General features: G+C 64.8%; 2 protein-coding genes and 1 pseudogene across 2 annotated transcripts in view; 2 read left to right on the forward strand and 1 right to left on the reverse strand.

Moving 5' to 3' along the window:
• The first annotated feature begins 1,930 nt into the window (after positions 1-1,930).
• LOC120613991 (uncharacterized) lies at positions 1,931-2,049 on the forward strand (annotated as a pseudogene).
• Positions 2,050-5,771: 3,722 nt separating this feature from the next.
• PLD4 (phospholipase D family member 4) lies at positions 5,772-15,186 on the forward strand. The gene is made up of 10 exons (XM_039876580.1): positions 5,772-5,948; positions 8,586-8,779; positions 9,553-9,736; positions 9,919-10,039; positions 10,544-10,671; positions 11,274-11,474; positions 12,018-12,157; positions 12,234-12,399; positions 12,478-12,574; positions 13,177-15,186. Exons 1-10 carry the CDS (start codon positions 5,775-5,777, stop codon positions 13,377-13,379), a joined length of 1,608 nt encoding a protein of 535 aa, XP_039732514.1. The 5' UTR covers positions 5,772-5,774; the 3' UTR covers positions 13,380-15,186.
• Positions 15,187-16,216: 1,030 nt separating this feature from the next.
• AHNAK2 (AHNAK nucleoprotein 2) overlaps positions 16,217-21,936 on the reverse strand; it is a 35,523-nt gene continuing 29,803 nt past the window's right edge. The window contains exons 10-11 of the mRNA XM_039876613.1: positions 19,297-20,605; positions 16,217-19,245 (exon numbers count right to left, since the gene is read on the reverse strand). Coding sequence (XP_039732547.1) covers positions 16,916-19,245; positions 19,297-20,605 — 3,639 coding nt within the window. The 3' untranslated portion in view covers positions 16,217-16,915. The remainder of the gene's footprint in view (positions 19,246-19,296; positions 20,606-21,936) is intronic.

The following is a 21,936-nucleotide window of genomic DNA, read 5'->3' on the forward strand; positions in this document are numbered from 1 at the left end:
AGCAGGGAAATGTGCTGATGCTCCTGCTCCTGCGGGAGAGGCCGCTTTATGCAGAGTTCAAGGTTGTGGTGTCCAGGAGCACCCCGCCCAGGCAGGCTGAGCACGCAGACCGCAGAGGGCGGGCAGGACGCGGGCCCCCCTGCCCCTCCCAGCGCTGCTCTCCGGCTGCTGTGGAGGGCCTGACCCCAACTCCGTGCTGACGTCACACTGCCCAGTGTCCACAGCGCTGCGTCTTCGAACTGAGGTGTTCGCATCCGCACCTCCAGAGACACGGTCCCTGAGGCACGGGGAACAAGTCTGGCTGGAGCAAGTGTCCAGCGTGCTGGGGGCCCACAGAGCCGGCCACCACCACAGAGGGCTCACTAGGTCACTTGACCAGCAAAACGGGAGTCACTTGTACCCCAGCACTGCCCGGAGCCAGCCCTGTCCCCACACCAGCGCTGTTCCCCATGCAGTCAGCTGGTCGGGCCCCCTGCTATGCAGCAGGGACCTTTGGGCGAAGGGGGAGATGGGGCCCTCTGCTGCTCCCTGCTGGCCTCGCCTCCCTGGCCCCCCGGTGGCCCCGCAGGCACTCAGTGCATCAAAACACACATTTAAGTGAAAAGGAAAAATAGAAACTATACTTAGATTCAATAAGTAACTTGTATCCAAAATACATGAGAACTACCACAAGCCAGAAAAAGACGGGTGACCCGATAAAAATGGGCAAAGGACTTGAACGGTTCACAGAAGGAGGTCGTCCCAGTGGTCAGACCACCACGTCAGAAGCAGCTGCACATCATCTGGCTCAGAGTACAAATTAACACTGCGACGCCCGCCAGAAACACTCAAGCCAGGGGCCCTGGAGGCAGGGCTGGTGAGAGGGGCCGTGTGCCGGTTTGGGGAACACTGCGGTATTTACTAGAGCTATGACACGCCTCCCTGAGACCCACACTTCTAGCTGCACACCTGGGAGAGAGTGCACACGAGCGCCCGAGGACAGGCACAGTGCTCGCAGCCCACACCGGACGCAGCCCCGGCCACTCCCGGCCACCGACCGGCACGGAGCGATGGAGAGGCCACACCGGACGCCGGGTGCACGCACTGCGACCCCAGCGTGGGAGGGGTCGGCCCACCTGCTGGAGGCAGCCATCGCCTGAGGAGGTGGGGGGACCGGAGGGCGTGTGCACAGGGGCGCGGCGTGTGAAAATCCACCACGAAAATCGGTGCCCTCTGCGTCGGCATCACGGCGGGGTGGAGGGGAAGGTGGCGAAGAACAGGAAGCGGACTTCTCGGCCTCGGGTCGTCCCTAACGGCCTCCCGGTGCCGGTCGCACGTCTGGGGGGTGACTGACCCCCTCGCTCCGGGGGTCAGTCGGTACCGGCTGCTTTTTCGGGCGACCTGGGCTTCACCGACTTTCCCGTTCTTTTCACAGAGCCAGCTTTCGGCTTCGAGGATTTTCTCTGTTACACGTTTCTGTTCCTCTAGTTTCTGCTCCGACTTTTTTTTCCTTTTTCCTGTTTTAGGGTCTTTTCTCCCTTCCTTTCCTTCTTCCTTTCTATTTCTCAAGATGGATGACAGGATTTCTTTTTTTCTGATATGCGTTTCCTCCGAAACATGACTTTCGCTGACCCCGTAAAGCTTGGCATATTATGTTTTCATTTTCATTCCGGTAAAACAGTTCCTCGTGCCATTACGATTTCTTCCTTGGCTGGTGAATTAGTTCGATGTGTGTCGCAAAATAACCACACGTTTGAGGATTTGCCGGGTATTCTTTTGTTATGGATTTATAGCCTGTTCCCACTGGGGTCAGGATATGTACTTAAAATGATTTCAGTCATTGGAAAGATATGGAGAATGCTCTACAGCCCAGAACATGAACAAGTTTGATAAATGTTCCCTGGGCTCTGGGAAAGAGTATGAACACTTCCATGTTAATTCTGCACTTACTGTCCGCGGCCACGCCACCCTGAACGCGCCCGGTCCCGTCTGGTCTCGGAAGCTAAGCAGGGTCGGGCCTGGTCAGGACTTGGATGGGAGACCACCTAGGAAGCCCGGGTGCTGCAGGCGTAAAAAATACAAAAGAAAATGAAAAATAAGGGATTGTAAACTGACAAGGTCCTTGCAATCTGTGAGGTCAACCAAGGGTCGCCTCGCCTAAAAAAATAATAATAATAATCACAATAATTGTGCACATATCGTCAACCCCACGATAAATGATGTCGTTAACTCCTCAGTCCACGTCCGTTCCCCTTACGGATGCGTTTGCTCCTCTGAGCTACCCTCCCCCCCGGGCCCTTTCCCACACGCGGCCCCTGCTTCCCGTTTTGCTTTGGTTGGGGTTTCGGCTGTGGCTTTGCTGTGGCGCAACCTCTCAACTTCTCGCCTTTTCCTTTCCCGGGGTGCGGTGTTCTCAGCCGGCGCCTCCTGCCTCGCGGGGGTTAAAACGCCGTCTTCCGGCTTCTGCTGCCTGCGTGGAGACGTCACACGACGTCTTGCTGCCCTTCGAGACGGCGTGTGGTTTTCGTGCGCGGATTTTCTCTGTCGTCAGATTTTCCGGCGTTTCACTGACTGCAGAGCCTGCGTTTTGAAGTTTATGGCCCCTCTTCAGCCGGTGGCTTGGTGTGTCTGTCCCTGGTTTCGAAAACTCTTGCCCGTCGTCTCGTCAGATACTGTCCTGCCCTTTCCTGGGCTCGATTCTCACGTGGTCGGACTTTACACCGCGCCCTACGTGTCCCTTATGTTCGTTCCTGTTTCCATTCAAAGCGGCTCTAGGTCCACAGGGTTCCCGGGCCCTGCAGCAGCAAGGGCGACTCGCACCCAGAGGAGAGCGTCTTGGGCCCAGGCCCCTCGGCGCCCCGGGTCGAGTGGGCGGAGGGTCAGCTCAGCACCAGAACAGACCGCAAGCGGCACCGGCACCAAATCACAAGGAGGACGGGGCCGAGAAGGGGACAGGGACGGACGGAACGAAAACCAGCTGCTTAGCGTGGGAAAAGCAGCACGTCGGAAACAATACTGACTGGAGATGAAGTTTTTAAGAACCTCAAAAGAGTCACACGGCAGATCAGGCACCGCGAAAGCGAGAACGAGTCGACCCCAGGGGAGACGGGCGGGCGGGGAAGTGACCCAGGATGCGCGCGGCGAGGGGGCACGTGGGACGGGAAGCGCGTCGGGGACCGGGCGGCAGAAACTGGCGTGTTTAGGGCTCCCAAGGGAGGCAATAGGGAGGGTGGGGAGAAGAAAATTCAGAGCAAATCGTGGCGATTTTCCAGAGCTGAGAAACACATGAGCTACGGGCTGAATTATGTCCCCGCCAAAGGGTGTGCTCGGTTCCTGTGAAGGAGGACGTGCTTGGAAACGGGGTCTTGACAGATGGTCAGGTGAAGGTGAGCTTCTAGGGTGGTCCCTAATCCGACGACCGGTACCTGATAGAAAGGGGGGATTTGTACAGAGGGAAGGCGACGCGCTGACACAGGGGGACCCCATCTCCGAGCCAAGGGAGGCCTGGGCTGCCAGACGTCGGGGGAGAAGCCCGCAGCGAGTCTCGCCCGCGGCCCCCGGCAGGAGCCAACGCTGCGGTCCGTCTCCTGGTCCAGGACCGAGGCGGGAGCCTCTGCGTTTAAGCCGCCTGCTTAGCGGGGCTTTGCGACGACGGCCCGAGCACGCTGACACGCGCGTCCGCGGACACGGGAAGAGGGCGTGCCAGACGGAATTTTTAAAAGGAAAGGGGACACCCAGTGTCACAGCAGCGACACCGAAGGGTGCCACAGACGCGGAGATGCCACTAAAAGCAACCGCAGAGGACGGGGCCCCGCAAAGGGACGATGACGGATTTCTCGACGACGGCGACGGAACCCCGAAGGCCTCAGCTTTCGGGGGAAAAAACTACCCGTCGAGAATTCCGTACCTAGAAAAATGACCCTTCAACAGTGAAAAGGCATTTGAGACGTTTTTCGTGTTGCCGGAAACGGAGCATTTACCGAGATATTCGCCCCCGACACACACGCCCAAGCAAAATAACGGACAACCGAGAAGTTAAATTATCACCAGCTAAATTCTCGTCGAAGCCGATGCTAAAGGATGTACTTCAGGGATAAGGACAATGGTCACAGACGGAGGCCCTGAAATGAAACAAGGAACGTGAGCAGGTAAACTGGTAATGGTGGGTAAAGCTAAACACACCCTGACCGGATAGAACAATGACACGTAGAATTTACGGGGCTCAAGGAACCGTTTGGCTTTGTTGGGAGTGAAGATCGCGTCGTGATTCCACAGGGAACTCGTTTATTCAGAGATGCACACTGAAGCGGTTCGGAGTGAAACGCCATTGGGTCCTTCTTGAAAATTCCTTAGTGAAAACAATGATGAAGTGGGCGTGACAGTTTTGCAGTTGTGGAATCTGACTGGCGAGCACGTGGGTGTTCACCGTACTGTCCCCCGCCCCTTCTGTGTGTCTGAGATTTTTTTTTTAATAAAGTATTATCAGGGACGAAGGGGAAGCAAAGCGGAAGAAGGTGTCGCTATACTTAAAACTGAGCGTTCAGAAAATTAAGTAAATCCTCCAAATCTATAAGAAAAAGTCAACGATCCAATTTGCAAACGGGCCAAAGACATAAAGAGGGCTTCACGGAAGAGAAGGCCCACGTGACTGGCAAACACAGCAACGCGCTCTACACGCTACACGATCGGGCACATTCGGGCTCGTTCACGCCCACCAGGCTGGAGAGCTGGCATCGTCTGGCACGCCACGTGCTGGGGAGCGTGGAGCCGTGGCAGCTCTGAGCAGCCACCTGAACCACAACCCGGCGTCATCCTGGATGGGGAGGATGCGTCCATCCGCTAACGGAAAACGCCCCAACCCAGCCGCGCTCAGGCGTCCGGCAACCCGGCCCGAGAGCAGAGACTGTCCTGTCTGTGGCCTGGAGATGACCCCAAGGCCAGGTGGGGGCAGCGGGTCCAGGAAGAACGTGAAGGGGCCTGGGGGGCATTTCCCTCATTCACTTCCCAGCCCGCCCACATTGGCCCCAGAGACCCCCTGTTGACCCTGACCTTGGGAACTGCTGCCCGCCTGAGTGGTAGGCAGTCACCTTGAAGTCAACACCCTGGACAGGGACCCCCGCAGCCCCTGTCCTGGACGGACGCTTACAAGGAGAGCTGGGGCAGACACCCAGACCTCACTCACTCTACGGGTCAAGCCTGCGGGGCCGCAGGGTCCTGCAAGCAGGGAGCCCCAGTGGGAGGGGGAGGGGGAGGGGGGAGGCAGAGCCCCTCGCTGGAGCGGAGCACTGGCAACCTCGCGCCAGGCCTGGCTTTTCAGACAGGCACCGAGCCACCGCACCTGTGCTCTGCAGGATGGAGGTCCTAGCTGCCTCCGTCTCTCAGCCTCCCTCACAGCTAGATGTGGCCCTGCGACTGAGTTCTAGATCATGAGACATAAGTAGAAGTGCCCTGTGGGACCCGCAGGAAGGCTCTGGGATATCCTTTATGCTCTGCTAGGAAGATGGAAGTGACGGCTGAGCTCCAGCAGCCATTGTGGGGTCACGAGGCTGCTGGTCAACCCTAGGGATGAGCTGAGAGCTGGAGGGATCTGGCTCCCATGGCTGTGTAGCCAACACCATCTCTAGACTGCCAGCCCCTGGACCTGGTTAAGGTGAGAGAGAAACAAAAAATCTTGCTTAAGCCACGGCTCCTTGGGTACCACTAAGCCTGGTGCACGGGCCTGTGCCTGGGAGTGCCACCATCTAGGGAGGTGGAGGGGAGTTCGCTCCACCCTCGAGTGGGCCCCCCAGCTCCAGATGTCTGGAGGGAGGTACCGGGGACAAAGAGGAAGTGATCAGAAAGGGAAGCGGCAGGCTGCAGAGAGGCGGCTGGTGGGCAGGGTGGAGGCGGCCTCTGGAGCCCACGGGAGAGCTGAGGGCATGCAGCCTGGGGCTGGAGCCAAGATGGGGGCCAAGGCAGGACACCCCGAGGTAAGTGCCAGCGAGGCCAGGGCCAGGTAGAAGAGTCTGCCAGAGACCCTGCCTTCCCTGGCCTCGTGCCGCCAGCAGCCCCAGGCCCAGGGGCCCACAGACCTCCCGCTGGGCCTGCAGGCCACCCACTGCTCCCCCTGGTTCTGCAGCGGGACCCCCAGGGTGTTGACAGTGGGTCCTCTATCCCAGCCTGGGCCGGGCAGCCATGCACCCCGTCCTGTAGCACAGTGGGCCCCGCCCCTTCAGCCGGCACCGCTGATGCCTGCAGGGCCCATGGCTGCCCACGAGGCTTGGAAGCTCAGCTCTGCCCCACGGGGCCCCGCAGCCCACCGCAGCCCTGAGATGCAGCACTGATGGCTCACCCTCCCCCAACAGCCGGCCCCGACCAGGGATGCACGCGGTCCCCAGGGCTGCAGCAAGCGACAGGTCCACAGCTGCCCAGAGCCTCCCGGGGTGGCCCCCTCCCCATGCCCCACCCAGTGGCCAGGAGGAGATGACATGCTCTGGGGACCAGTGGCCTGGGCAGACGGGCTCCAATCCCAAGTGGGGCTGCGCTCAGCCTGTCCGCGTAGCTGCAGCCCATGGGAAACACAGGCCCTTTCCTGTGTGGCGTGGGCGTGGGGAGCCGACCCGAGGGCATTCCCGGCACCCCGCACCCAGGACTCCACGCTGCCTGCCCCTCCTGAAGGCCAGTCAGGGCTGTGGGCCTGTGCCTTCCGAGGGCCTGATGCTGAACCCCAGGCCCCCAGGGGTGTCGGCAGGCCCCTGAGCTCAGCTCTGCCAGTCGAAGGGAACACCCCCGAGCCCCTGACTCCTGTCTGTGGGGACTGCCCAGCAGGGACGGGTGCCAGCCCTCAGGGACTCTGCCAGCGCACCGCCGTGGGATGCGCCGGCTCAGGGCAGACACAGCCCCCAAGCCCAGCTCCTGTGGCTCCCCCACCCCACGCTGAGGCTGGCCACCGCGTCCCATGGGAGGACAGCCCGCGGTGGACCCCAGAGGCCTCAGGGGTCCCTCCCCAGCAAGTCTAGGAGGGAGACGGGGAGTACCGTGCCCGCCCCCGATGAGCCTATCAGAGGTTGCCCTTCCCAGGTGACCCTGTCACTGTGCACGGGCCCTTCCTGTACCCAGGGAGGGCATGCTGGACTTGGGAGCACCCCGCTGATGGTGGCACTTGAGAACACTGTGGGGAGAGGTCTAACTCCAGCAGAGTCCCAGCCGGCCTGGCTTCCGGCTCCTTGGGGTGCACTGCTCTGAGGAGACGAGGCGCGTCATTGTCCTCAGCTGGCTGCAGAGGGAGAGTCTCCAGACAGCTCTGCGGGGTCCCCGCTGGGCCCCCAGCCCCCAGCCAGCACCACGGAGCCCCCACTGAGCCTCCAGCCCCTAGACAGCACCACGGGGCCCCACTGGGCCACGCTGGGCCTTCCTGCCCTCTGCATGGGGCGCTTCCTCAGCCAGGACAGGACGGGGCCCGCTGGGAGGGGAAGCAGCTGTTTGTGGGCCGGTAACGAGGGCCATGCTCGAAAGCAGAACCGGCTTTCCCCCTCACTGAGGCTGCGGCTGGAACGAGGAACTGAACCCTGACACCGAGACACCCGCCGAGAGGGGCACCGAGAGGGGAGCACAGGGCCGGCCACACGCACACGCGTGCGCACACACATGCGCACAGGGCTGGCCACACGCATGTGCGCGCACACACACACACACACGGCTGGCCACACGCATGTGCATGCACACACACACACAGTCGGCCACACGCACATGCATGCACACACGCATGCACACACGGCCGGCCACACGCACACACATGCACACACATGCGCACACAGCCGGCCACACACACGTGTACACACATGCGTGCATACGCATGCTCATATACACACGCAGTCGTGGAAGGCGAGGGTCTCCGCCAGCTCAGGTTCCTCACCTGCGGGCTGGGTTGCCCGGGGTGGGGGCGGCAGGGCGGAGCTTCACATCAGGCTGTGACCTTGGACAGGAGCAGGGAGGCCTCTGGGGGTTTGAGAGGCTGTCTGTACGCCCCCCACAAGGAGGTGTCCCAGGTGCCCAGCTGCTCAGGCACTGTGGGGCTGCTCTGGGCAGAGCTGGGGCTGCGGGTGACAACAGGCTGCCATGTGACGTGCCGAGACCCCCACAGAGAGCATCAGCGGCCTCCGCATGGCCCTGCCCCATGCCACCCACAGCCCACGGAGCAGAGAGGTGGGCACAGTGGGAGTGGGGGCCGAAGAAGGGGGCTCAGCAGCCTCACAGGCCCGTGAGCAGAGCAGGGAGGACGAAACCGGGCCTGGGGGAGCCTCGAGGACACCCTGACCAGCAGCTGCATGGCTCCTGCCCACATCCCCCTGACACGCGGGTATCTGGGAGGACAGCCAGATACCACGTGGCCACGGAGTGGGCCCCAGGCCACCCGGTCTCACCGACACAGTGGCTTGGGCTCGGCGCAGCTCCGTCTTCCCCCTCCCCTGCGCACCCGGCTGCACCCCAGCTGCAGGGCTGGCCCACCCCAGGAGCTGGGGACCGTCTCAGTCTCTGCCTCTGTCTCAGCTGGCGGGGGCCCACCCAAAAGTAAGAGCATACCCATGCCACTGGGGACCCCTCGGGAATGCCTTTGCCCACTGCAGGTGCTGGGAATGCTGGTCGTGCTGTGGCTTGGCGCTGTGACTGTCACCTACCTCCTGTGGCAAGTGCCCCGTTCCCCCACCTGGGGCCGGCTGCACCAAGAGGAAGAGCCCACCAGGTCCCGGGAGTGGGGCTCCAGCCCGGCCTGGGAGCCCCGTGGAGGGCGGGCCCCACAGCCGCAGCCCGACTCCTGCCGGTGAGTGAGCCCGCGGGGTCAGCAGGGTGAGGGCTCAACCCCGGGCCACCTGCATCCCCCCCGGAACCCCTGGGGGCTGCGTGTTGCCCTCCGCCAGCTCCTCTTCCTTGGGGGCTGGACGGCGAGGCAGGGGAGTGGGGTACAGGGCAGGGCCCCAGGCAAGATGAGCTGGAGTGGGGGCTGGGAACGGGGTGCACTAAGGGTGCTCTTCGCAGCAAACACAAGCTGCCACCTAGGGGCTCTGACGAGGCAGGCGAACCCCATCCTCCCTGGGCCGAGGTGCGGCACCTCCACGGCCCAGCCCCGGGGGTGGCGTCCGCTCCCACAGCTGCTGTGCTGCCAGGCTCTGGGGTCCTGGGGTCCCAGAGCCTCCCCAGGGAGGTGCCGTCTCCACATGGTCCCGGAGACGGGCGCTGGCCACCCGGGGCTCGCTCGTCCTCTGGGCTGGACTCACCAGCTGGACTCTAGGACTAGCAGCTCCTCCGGGGCGGTGCCTCAGATGGGGGCGGGGCTTGGGCCCCCAATCTGCTCTGCGCTCAGGCCCCTCCCTGACACGCTCCTTGGTGCCACCGCCTTCGGGCTTGCTGGGCTCCGGCCCGCCCTGCCCAGTCTGGTTGTCCGCCCCTCCCCGCACCTTCGGCTGGGCTCGGCCCTGGGACCATGTAGGCAACGACTTCGACCCCTCTGCGCTCGTCCATTGGTCAGAGCAGGTGATGGCAGGCAGGCTGGTGGCTCCTGAGCTCAGGCCCGGGCCCGACGCGCTCCCTCTGCAGGCTGGTCCTCGTGGAGAGCACGCCCCAGGATCTGCCGTTTGCAGCTGGCAGCCCGTCTGCCCAGCCCCTGGCCCAGGCCTGGCTGCAGCTGCTGGACACTGCCCAGGAGAGCGTCCACGTGGCCTCCTACTACTGGTCCCTCACGGGGAATGACATCGGGGTCAACGACTCATCTTCCCAGCCGGTGCGCCCCCCTCCCCCTGGGGTGCAAGCTGCCCTGGAGCCAGGCTCCCAGCAAGTCGCCACATGCCTGCCCCACTCTGAGCTGTGGGCGGTCAGGGTGGCCCCTGGGGCAGACCCAGGCTCCCTAGGGAGGTGGCAGAGGGCCAGCCGGGGTCACGGCTCAGGGCTGGCCTTGGCCTGCAGGGGGAGACCCTCCTGCGGAAGCTGCAGCAGCTCCTGGGCAGAAACGTCTCCCTGGCCGTGGCCACCAGCTGCCCGACGCTGGCCAGGAACTCCACTGACCTGAGGGACCTGGCTAACCGCGGTAGGTGCCTGCTCTGTACCTTCTGTGCTGGGGGCGAGAGTGGGCTGACTTGCTGCCACCACGGACAGGGACAAGGACAGCGGAGCTGCTGCGGGGTGCTGGGAAAACACCCCGTGCTTCCCCAGGACACCGGGAGGCGGGGTAGGGAGCCCCGGGCTACGAGCTCCTCTGAGTCGATCCCACCAGGACCTGCTGCTTACAAAGAGCTGAGAGTGTCACTTGCCACGGGGCACAGCATTGGGTGGCCTTCAGGTCCTGCTGAGCCCAGCTGCTCTCGGCCGGGGAGCGAGAGGCAGTGGGCACAGTCGTTACAAAGGCGGGCTCTGGACCTGGGCTACCTGGGGTGGGGGGCGTGAGCCAGTCGATGCCTCAGCTTCCCCACCTGTAAAACGGGGCTGAAATAGCATCGACCTAGTAGGGCTGTCGTGACGATTAATGAGGCAGCTGTGAGGAGCTGCGGCTCGTCAGGAAGCTGGTTCAACTGGTCATCCTGGACTCGGCCAGGTGCCCAGGTGCGACACGTGCCCCTGGGGCGGCTCACCAGGGGCGTTCTGCACTCCAAGTTCTGGGTCGTGGATGGACGGCACGTGTACATGGGCAGCGCCAACATGGACTGGCGGTCCCTGACACAGGTGAGTTCGAGGGCCCAGAGGGGCACACCCGCCTGGTGCTCATTCCCTCCCCACAGCCTGGGGGCTTTACCTGGTGTCCCCTGCAGCCAGTCACCAAACGGAACCTTGGGTGAGGCAGCCAGATCCACACCCCACTGCGGGACCCATCGGAGGCTGGCTCCTTAAGCGACAGAATGCTACGCAGCCACCGAGCTCCGCTGAGGAAGCTCGTTTGCCCTGTCCCTTCAGCCTGACCCCTTTTCGGGACAGCAATGCGGTCAAGATGGTCCGGGACGGTCCGGGAGCGGTGGGGCGAGGGCGGCCGCGCCGAGCGCTCGGCGGGAAAGGGGAGGATGCTCGCTCCGTCCTTAGCGCTTTTCATGCATTTCCTGCCGTTTTCCGGTACTGAACACGTATTGCTTTGACCATCGGAATACGACGTTCGAGAATAGGGACCCCACCCCAGGCTCCCCCCAGCGTACTATCTGTCACGAATTCCTGCTGGTGATGCTGCTCTGGACGGCCGCCAGTGTGGGGGCTGCACCCTGCCCGCCTCACGGGCCCGGGGAGCCCACACAGCCCCCAGCGGCCGTCCTTCCACGGCCGCTGCCCCGTCTCTGCAGGTGAAGGAGCTCGGCGCCATCATCTACAACTGCAGCCGCCTGGCCCGGGACCTGGACAAGACCTTCCAGACCTACTGGGTGCTGGGGGCGCCCCAGGCCGTCCTCCCCAGACACTGGCCTTGGAACCTCTCGGCCCACATCAACCAGCTGCAGCCCTTCCGGGCACGCTTTGACGGGGTGCCCACCACTGCCTACTTCTCGGTAGGAGGGCTCCCTCCTGGCTAGCCAGACCCACAGAGAACCCTGCTCCACCCTGGGCCTGCTCTCGGATGCACGGCACGTGCTGGGTCCTCAGGCAGACAGCCCCAGGAGCCAGCACCAGGGGGTCTCCAAGCACATGGCTGGATGGGGTCAAGGGGCTCCGGCTTGGACCAGGACCAGGAAGGTGGGGGGAGAAGCAGCTCATCAAGTGACTCTGCTAGCCTGCAGGGAGGGAGGGAGAGGGACAACACTCACACCCGCCAGCTACCCCCGACCCTCAGGCGCAGCCCTCGGCGGCCCCAGGGGCTGGTCGGCAGCAGAGCTGGGGGCAGAGCAGGGGCTGCTCTGAGCAGGTGCAAGAGCCCTGTCTGGCACCAAGGCCCTCAGGGGTGACGGCCAGCTCTCCACCTTCCTAGCTCCCCAGGCAGCACCTCTTGCCTCCCTCCTGGATCCCAAATGCTGGGGGGTGCGTGCTGGGGTCACGGTCCAGGAACCAAGTGTCTCAGAGCAGGCGTGCCCTCAGGGACCCCTCTCCCCACACAGGCATCGCCACCCCAGCTGTGCCCCCACGGCCGCACGCGGGACCTGGACGCGCTGCTCGCAGTGATAAGGGCGGCCCGACAGTTCATCTACGCCTCGGTGATGGAGTATTTCCCCACCACGCGCTTCCGCCGCCCTGTCAGGTGGGTCTGGGGGCGGAGCCGCGGCCCTGAAGGGTGGGGGGCTGCTCCGAGAACCTTGACCCCTCCCTCTCCCCAGGTACTGGCCGGTGCTGGACAACGCACTGCGGGAGGCGGCCCTCCAAAGAGGCGTGCGCGTGCGCCTGCTGGTCAGCTGCGGGCTCAACACGGACCCCAGGATGTTCCCTTACCTGCGGTCCCTGCAGGCATTCAGTAACCCGCAGGCCGGCGTCTCGGTGGACGTGGTGAGGACCCGCTCCCTGGGCCAGCTAGGAGAGGCGGGCCTCCTCCCTCCCTGACACGCTCCCTCTCTGTCCCCAAAGAAAGTCTTCATCGTGCCCGTGGGGAACCACTCCAACATCCCGTTCAGCAGGGTGAACCACTGCAAGTTCATGGTCACGGAGAAGGCGGCCTACGTAGGTGAGCCCCGCGCAGACGGGCGTGTGGGCAGCGGCTCTGGCCTGGGCAGCCTCAGGGCCCTTGAGTCTTTGAGGGGCGTCAAGTGAGTGGGCACAAGGCCACACGAGGGCGGAAGGTGGACATGCCCCCCAGGCCGTGGCCGGGCCAGGGTGCTGAAGGCGGCACTGCTCTCATACCCGACGCGGACCCCTCAGGACGGAGGGCTGCTGACGGGGTCTCCGCTGGGTCTCCAGTGTAGTTCTGAGGACAGGCAAGCAGCCAGGTGTCACCCAGCCCCACGACGCAGCGGGGAAACCCCATCGCAGAGTCCTGAAACGCTTGTCTGGACACCTGACCTCCAAGATGTGGGCGGAGTCAGGACTCCTGCCCCGGATGATGTGGGCGGGGTCAGCCCGCCCCGGATGATGTGGGCGGGGTCAGCCCGCCCCGGATGATGTGGGCGGGGTCCCACGTGCAGAGCAGCTGGCCCTCCTGCCCGCGAGGCTGCCATGGCTGGAGTGACAGGGCACCAAAGCTGCGACCGGGGCCACAGGACCGTGCCAGGCTGGAGGGGCCCGTGTGAGCCCAGGGACGCAGCCTCTCTTTCCCACCCACCCCCACAGGCACCTCCAACTGGTCGGAGGATTACTTCAGCAGCACCTCGGGGGTGGGCCTGGTGGTCAGCCAGAGGGCTCCCAGCGCCCAGCCCGGGGTGACCACCGTGCAGGAGCAGCTGCGGCAACTGTTTGAGCGAGACTGGAGCTCCCGTTACGCCGTGGGCTTGGACGGAGAAGCCCAGGGCCAGGACTGTGTGTGGCGGGGCTGAGGTCCAGCCCCTCCTGGCTCCCGCCCCTCGCAGCTCCTGGTGGACGCTGGCTCCCCTCAGGCCTCCCCACCTGTCCCCCCCGTCTGGGCTCCAAGCAACTCCTTCCGCACAAGCCCTGGTCAGAGTCAAGTTTCCCATCACTCAGTGGGGCAAACTGTTTGCTCTCCCTGTTCCCCCAATACAGCCCCTTAAGCCCCACCTCCTCCAGGGAGCCCTCCAGGATGCCTCTCCCTGATTCCTGCAGAACTTCAATCTCAACCCACAAATCGGGCCTTTGGAGCATGTGTGCCTCCCCGTCTCTCTGTGCGCACCCAGCACGGGGCTGCGCCTCACCTCCTCGGCTGGGGGCTGGGGTTCCGCCCGGCCCTGTGAGGAGCCCGCATCCACGCGGCCATCGGGGAGGTGCTGAAGCATGCCTGCCATGCGAGCCCCTGAGTCCCGTCAGCGCCTAGCCCCAGCCCGCAGGAACCCCGGGGGGAGGGGCCGGGGAGGACACACCAGTGACTCTGGAGGGACCCACGCATGCCTAGCGCCTTTGCTGGGGGAGGGGGAGCAAGAGCAGATGGACCGGCCCCCCTTGACCGCAGGTGTGTCCTGGGCAGTTGCTGGCATAGCTCGGCAGGACCAAGACTGTGGGACAGGGCCTGGTGCCTGGAGGTGGTTCCTGAAGTGTGGGGCGGGGCCTGGGAACAGTGGGGGCGGAGTGGAGAGGACACAGGATTGAGCTGGGGCAAGGGGACACCGAGCTGGGGTGGGGTTGCATGTAGCCCCACTGGGGCGCACCCACTTGGGGCTGGCTCAGCAGTCCAAGGGACACTAGCCGAGGGAACTGAGTGAGTGGACGCCACATTCTGGGGCGCCCCTTCCTAGCCCCGTTTCCCCGCCCTCTCTGCCCCTGGGGAGCTGGTTGGGTTGGTGTCAGACGCCCCAGACATCAGCATCCTCATCTGTGAAGCAGCACCCCCCCCCACCAGACCTAGCCTGCCTGCCTGCCGATTTGCAAGGGTGTGAGGGGGGTGCCAAGACCTCGTGCAGCCCTTAGGCCTCTGGGGCCCCTGGGGGCTGGTCTGCATGTGAACTTCATGGATGACGCCAGGCCCTGGCTCCTCTCGGCCCCTGTCCAGGACAGACACTCCCACACCTGCCCGCTCCCTGGGGCTGTCGGGCGGGCCCGCCCGCTGGCTCTTGGTCCTGCAGCTGTGTGTGTCTTGGAGGACTCGGCTGGCCCCTAGGCCAGTCAGCCGAGGTCCAGGAGGGCTCTGTGTTCAGGCCGTGACGGGCAGGGGTAAAGGCCATAGATGGCTGCCCGGTGGCCCTCAGCCAGTGCCAGGCCTGTTTCCACACGCTTTGAGTCTGGTGGCCACACTTTGGTGGCAGGCTCAAAGGGCAGCTCCAAAGGAGACCCAGCCGATGAGGACCGAGAGGCTGTGAGGGCGCCGTGGTGTGCCGGACAGGCCACGTAACGCCTCCCGTGACGCGCCTCCTGGCCCCCCACCCTGCGTGAGCCCCTCCGCTTGGGAGTGAGTGAGACCCCTGCTTGTAACCAGCAGAGTGCACAAAGGTGGCTTGGGGACAACCCCGCTGGCTGCGAGGTTGGGGCCACCCACGGAGAGGCCCACGTGTCACTGAACACTGCCAGCAACTCCGTGCGTTTCAGAAGCGGCTCCTCAGTCAAGTCCCGAGGAGAGACCGCAGCCCACCGTCGCCTCCGTCACAGCCTCGTGGGACCCTGGGCAGAGGACCAGCTAAACCGTGCTTGGACTCCGGCCCCCAGAAAGTGGGAGAGGATAAATGTGCGTTGTTTGAAGCCGCTGGTGTGTGGTGATTTGTTACACAGCAGATGACTCACACGTGGGGTGACCGCTGCCCTCCAGCCTCCAGACCAAGGCCTCAGCATCGCAGGCCTTGACTCCAGGTTCAGACAGGGAGAAAAACCGCAGGTCCAGGCAGGGAGGCAGGGACCCGGGAGGTGGGGGCAATGACCTTGCTGGATCCAGGACGAGGGCCCCACTGACTTCCCCTTCTCGCCTCCCACTCGTGAGCCACGCAGGGCCCTGGCGTCAGCCACTTCCCAGAGGGTTCCATGCCCCCTAACTCTGAAGACCTCTTTAGCCGGCCACAGGGAAAGACAGGACTGGCCCGCCATGGCTCCCAGATGGGACCGGGCCCTTCCTCGCCACACACACGCCCTCCCTGCAGCCATCATGCTCTTGGGCCCTCTCGGGCCCTCCCGAGGCAATGCCAACCTCCGGGGCCACGGCCCTGCAGGGGCGCTCAGGGCCCAGCACTCCTGCCCCCACGGCCACGAAAGCAGCCAGGCCCCTCCAAGGGACAAGGGACATGGCAGCAGGAGCCCACCCGGGCCCGGAGGGAAGCGAGCCAGGCTCCTGAGGACACGGCATGCCTGTGGGCCCCAGGAGGGCGTTGGGGCAGCCAGAGCCCGGGCGTGGCCACCGCGGGAAGCCCTGAACCTCATTCACCGCCCCACGGCACCTGCTTCCAGGGGGCTCCTTGGAGGGGGGCGCTGCTGAGACGCGTCCCTCACAGACCTAGGCCCTGGCCCTCACTCTGTGCTGTCCCTGCTCTGCCTCCCAGCTGGGTGGGGGGCGTGTGCCTGTGTCCCCTGCCGCACTGATGGCCTGGGCCCCTGCCTCCTCCTCTTGGCCTCTCCCAGCTTCTGGCTCACAGAGGCAGCAGGACGGCCAGCTAGGTGAACAGCCACTGGCTACGGCTCACCCTGGACTATCTCCCAGGGGAACTCGGTGGGGGTTGGGACCGGGCCGCGGTGGGCGGCAGGCGACGATGCTTCCCTGGACAAAAGCCTCGGCAGCCACCACCATGGGAGCACACTCCTTTATTGCCCACGGGGCAACAGCCACGTGGGGAGCCTGGTGCAGCGTGTACAGGAGGGGCTCGGGGTCGCGGGGCAGACCCGGTCGGAGAGGTGGCGAGGCGCGCGCAGGCAAGTGGACAGCACGGGACCTCTCGCCAGCCGCCAGTCTCCTGCCCAGCACCCGTGAATGCCACGCGAAGCCCCCAAGCTCGCCTTGGCGGGACAGTCAACAGAGCAGTGAGCTGGTTCCGGGCGCACAGGCAGTGGGGTTCCGGGGGCGTGCGGGATTGCGGGAAACGGGGCTGCGTCCGCAGGAAGCAGCCGTGGAGCGGGGGTGACGGCACACCCGGTCTGGCCCACAGCCGCCATCACCCCTTCTCACAGAACAGCTGTGTCCCCCGGGGTGTCGCCCGCAGTCGCAGACCTGTGTCTAGTGAGACCTCCTCCCGCAGCCTGCGGAGCCCACAGCCCCGGGGGCCCCGGCGTCCAGCCGCGAGCCCTGCCGCCTCTCTGCATTCAGTCCGGGGAGCTGGGCGCGTTTTTGGTCCCGCTTTGGGAGCGGCTATGTTAGTGGCGGGGCGTCCGCTCGGTTCTCCGACCTGTGGGTGTGGTCACCACGCCATCGGCTTGCTCTGGTCACCCATCCTCCCCCGAGAAGTCACCCCCGCGGCTCTCAGCTGGCCGCGGGCCGGGTGCAGGCCGGTCACTGGCTTTCCCGCCCGCCCGAGCCTTGCTCGGCGCCCCGGGCCTCGTCCTCAGGGGAGAAGCTTTCTCGGGCATCGAAAAAGGTGACGGCTTCTTCCTGGAGCTTCCGCCCCGCAACCCCCGCCTCGTGCTCGGCACTGTCGCTTTTCTTGGGAGGGGACGAGGAGAAGCCTAGTTTGGGGAGCCGGAACCAGCCCGCCTTCTCCTGTTTCTCGGGGGGCCCTGCCGCGGGCGCATCCCCGGCAGAGGAAGAAAAGCCGATATTCGGCGGCCAGAACCGGAACAGACCGGACCTTCTGCTGTCCGGTTTCCCCTTCGCCGCCCTGTCCTCGGCAGCCGGCGGTGGTGCCGTGTCTCCACCGTCTTCCGGCGGGAACTCGAGAATTTCCGCGGGCTCCTCGTCCGAACAGCCGTCTGCAAATGGGGTGCCCTCCAGCGTCTGCGGCCCCGGCGTGCTGAGGCTGGAAGGGATCATTTCGAAGGGCTCCCCGGCCCCAGGGTCAGCTCCCAGGGTGACTAGTTGGGGAGCCTCTTGAAAGCCGTCTGGCGGCGGAGAGCCCAGAGCGACCGAGGGCCCCCGGGCCTGAGCCGGCGGGTCAGGCTTTCCCTTGAGCAACGAGAACGCAGAGGACGGTGTCGGAGTCTCCGAGACGAGGTCCTCGGAGGCCTGCACGCCCTGAGCGGAAAAGGCCGGGCACCCCGAGAGGCCCACAACTCCTGCCGTCACCCTGCTGCGTATGGTGACCTCTTGGCTCTCCACCCGAGCACCCTGGATGTGCACTCTGACCTTAGAAATGGGGGGTGCTTCGGGAGAGAGGTCATGGACCACAGGCTGCTCCCTGGGGTCCCCAGCGCCCCAGCCTCCGGGGCATCCCTCACGCAGGGCTGGGTCCAGGCTGCTGTCCGGGCCCCACACTGTCCCCACGGCGGGGGTGAAGATGGCGGCCCCCGCCTTGGGGCCCGGGGCCAGGAAGGTGAACCTGGGCACCTTTAACTTGGGGAATGTGACAGTCAGCGCGGAGTCTCCCCAGGGCTGACGCAGGTCCACAATGGCAATCGGAGATGGCGCGTGGGTCCTGGAGGCCTTCAGGGTCAGGGGGCCTTCGGGCGGGGCACACGGGTGCTCTGGTCTCTCTCCTCCCTGGGCGGAAGTCTGGCCCGCTTCTCCTGGAGGAGCTTGGGTTTCTGGAAGTCTCCCCCTGGGCGTCTGAATGGGGAGGGAGCCTTCGCCTGGACGGAGCCGGACGTCGGAAGTGGGAAGGTCGCCAGCTGAGCCCCCGGCAGGAGGGAGGTGCAGCGTCAAGCGTTTGCTGTCCAGCGTTCTCCGTGCAAACCCTGCCACGTCCGCCTCCGCCTCCGCCTCCGCCTCTGGGGGCTGCGGGGTCACAGCTGCCTCCGCCTCGGACCCGGGAACCTGGAGCCCCTGACCGCTGGCAGCAGCTGGCACCTCCTGCTGCCCTGGGGCACTGGTGACAGCCGCGTGCCTCTGAGCGGCACCCCTGGCCTCACCCTTCTCCTTGGAGGAGCGCCAGAAGCTGGACAGACCGAGCGAGGGCATTCGAAACCAGCCCTCGTGGGAGCCCGCAGTCTCGCTTCTCGGCGCGGGGTCCCCCTCCATGCTCCCCGCCGTGGTGGGGACCGCGGCACGTGCTGTCTGACCGGGTGCTGGGAGGGGCTCTTCTGCTGAGGGATCGGTCGCTTCCCCCCCAGGCTGACTCACAGAGCAGTCCCCAAGCCCACGCCCTTTGCTGCCAGCTTCCAGACTCAGGTCGTGTGTGGTAGGAGGAAGGCCACCTGCAGACTGGCTCACCTGCACCTGGACCTTGGCGGGCCTGCGGTCGGCTTGGACAAAGCTCACGCTGGAGAGGTGGACCTCGGGCTGGCAGAGGTCCGAGCTCGCTCCCTCTGGGATGCCCTCTGCTGTGCGAGCGCCTGCAACAGCACCCCGAGCGCTGGGTGTGGCCTGGGAGGCTCCTGCTGTAGAGGGCTGAGACGGGGCTGCAGCCGGGTCTCCCTGGGGCAGGCCAGGTCCCCCCGTGGAAGCCCCCACCGTCGGAAGTGCCAGCTTCGGCACCACAAAGCCGGGCGTCTTGACCCTGCTCTCCGCTCCCTCCTCCGCGGCAGTCACGTCCACGTGCACGTCCATTTCAGGAACCTGGACCTCGGTCCCGGCTCCCGCAGGGCCGTCATCTACAACCAGGCCGTGTCCAGGGGCCCCTTTCGGCTCCACCGCCTTCTTTGGGGACCGCCTGAAGGACGGGAGCCTGAGCCGAGGCATTCGTAACGAACTGCCTTTGCCTTCACGGTCAGTGTGTTCAGCGGGGCAACCCCCTGGAGCCACGGCTGCGGTCCAGGCCGGGCCCACGGGGCCCTCCGAACCCTCAGGCACGGAGACACCTGTGGAGGGCAGCTCAGGGCCTGGCCGTGGGGACCCTGGAGCTTCCTCGGCTGAGGAGGCCAGTCCCTGGAGTGCAGGGCTCGGGGGAGGTAGGGCATCAGCCAGGTCTCGGGGCTCCCGCTCAGCATCTGCTCCTTCTGGGACTGAAACCCTGAACTTTGGTTGATAAAACTTAGGAAAAGTCACTCGACCATAAGTTGTGGAAAGCAGGTGCTCCACGGGTCCAGGGTAGCCATCGGGTTGGGACAGTGGAACCGTCTCCCAAAATGGGACACCTGTGGAACATTCTGACCTTGCAGGGTGAGCACCCTCCGGGGACTCAGGCAGGGCTCCCTGAGACAGTTCAGGAACCACAGTGGGTCTGGGGAAAGTCATCTGGTATTTTGTAAGTGTCACACCCTCGGAGGAAGGGAGGGCAGAGGGTTCGGCATGGGGACTAATGACGAGTAGCCCGTCTGAAGGAGAGCCGGGCCAGCCGACCTTCGATGGGGTGGCCGAGGACGGCCCAGAAAGATGCACCCCAGGACCCATATCGGGGGTGCTCAGGCTGCCAGATTGCCCTGGAGGAGACAAAGCCGGAGACACTTGAAACTGCGGTTTCCTACTGGAGCCTTCTTCCTCAACGTTTTCAAATGGAACCCGATCATCACGGTGGACGGTGGAAGGACAGTAATCAACTAAAACCACAGCGGACTGCGTGGGATCGAGGACATGGGGGGGGACGGAACCTTTATCAGGATCCTGAACATCGGGTAAAACCCAGGACGCCTTGTGGGAGGAAGAACGGAACAACGGCATCTTGACCTTGGGCATCTTGAACTTGCTGTCTCGGGCGGCCACCTCCTTGTCGCCCACGGCCAGGTCGCCCTCCAGCTTGGCGCCGGGCGTCTGCATGTCCACCTCCACGCTGGGCAGCGTCACGTCCACGTCGGGGGCGGCCAGCTCGCCTTTGGCGCCCTTCAGGTCCAGTTTGGGTCCCTTGATGTCCACCTGGGGGCCCTGGATGTCCAACTTGGGCATCTTGAGGCTGGGCATGTGCATCTTGGGCAGGTGTCCTTTGAGTCCGGCTCCGGCGGCGGGTCCCTGGAGCTCCCCCTCGGGCACGTGGCCCTCCGGGAGCTTCACGCCCAGCTCGCCAGTCTTGAGGGCCACGTCGGCCGCTGGCAGCTCCATGCTGAGGTCGCCGGTCTTGGCGTCGGCGTGGGCGGAGGGCAGGGACACGTCCGCCGAGGCCTCGATGGACTTGCCTGGCGCCGACGCGCCGAAGGACGGCATCTTGAACTTGGGCATCTTGAACTTGCTGTCTCGGGCGGCCACCTCCTTGTCGCCCACGGCCAGGTCGCCCTCCAGCTTGGCGCCGGGCGCCTGCATGTCCACCTCCACGCTGGGCAGCGTCACGTCCACGTCGGGGGCGGCCAGCTCGCCTTTGGCACCCTTCAGGTCCAGTTTGGGCCCCTTGATGTCCACCTGGGGGCCCTGGATGTCCAACTTGGGCATCTTGAGGCTGGGCATGTGCATCTTGGGCAGGTGTCCTTTGAGTCCGGCTCCGGCGGCGGGTCCCTGGAGCTCCCCCTCGGGCACGTGGCCCTCCGGGAGCTTCACGCCCAGCTCGCCAGTCTTGAGGGCCACGTCGGCCGCTGGCAGCTCCATGCTGAAAGTGCGCCCGGGTCGCCCGGCGTGCGGCGTGGAGGAGCGGGGACCGCGTCCGCGGTACTCGATCGACTTGCCTGGCGCCCGGCCTTGAAAGAACTGACATCTTGAGCAGGCATCTTAGACGCTTGCTGTCTCGGCCACCTCCTTGGCCATGCGGCCGGTAGCCCTCCAGCTGGCAGGCGCCTGCATGTCCCACCTCCGCTGAGCGGCGTCACGCGTCCCGTCGAGGCGGCCAGCTTCGCCTTTAAACCCTTCAGGGTCCAATTTGGGCCCTTGAGTCTAGAGTCCTTGATGCATCAACCGGGGCCTGATGTCCACCTGGGGGCCTTGATGTCACCAGGCATGATGCTGGGCATCTGCATCTTGAGCGAAGTGGCCCATGAACCCTGGCGCCGGCACGCCTTCAGCTAGCCAGCGTCACCTCGCCCTCCCGGGCGGGGCCCGTCAGCTCTGGCGGCGGGCTCGAGCTCAGCAGATGGCGGCTACTGCGCTGCCCTCGGGGACTTCCGGACCTCGCCCGGCCGGGGAGAACTTGCGACTTCCCGTCTTGCTGAGGGCGACAGCGAAGAGCTGACATCTTGAACTTGGGCATCTTGAACTTGCTGTCTCAGGCGGCCACCTCCTTATGCATGCAGCCAGGTAAGCCTCCAGCAGCGGCGCCTGCATATCCTCCGGCTGGGCAGCGTCCGTCCGCATCGAGGCCGGCCAGCTCGTAACTGGCGCCCCTTCCGGAATCCAGTTTGGGTCCCTTGATGTCCTGCCTGGGGGCCCTGGATATCCCAGCAGGCATCTTGAGGCTGAGCATGTGCATCTTAGGCAGAGTGTCGCTTGAGTCCGGCTCGGCGGCGGGTCCGACTCCCCACAAGACACGTGGCCCTCCGGGAGCTTCACGCCCGCTTTCGCCCAGTCTTGAGGAGCCCGCGTTGGCAGCGGCAGCTCCATGCTGAGTGTCGGTCTTGACGTCGGCG

The sequence above is a fragment of the Pteropus medius genome, unplaced genomic scaffold (genome assembly GCF_902729225.1).
Source record: "Pteropus medius unplaced genomic scaffold, Ma_sr-lr_union100, whole genome shotgun sequence".
NCBI classification, from domain to species: Eukaryota; Metazoa; Chordata; class Mammalia; order Chiroptera; family Pteropodidae; genus Pteropus; species Pteropus medius.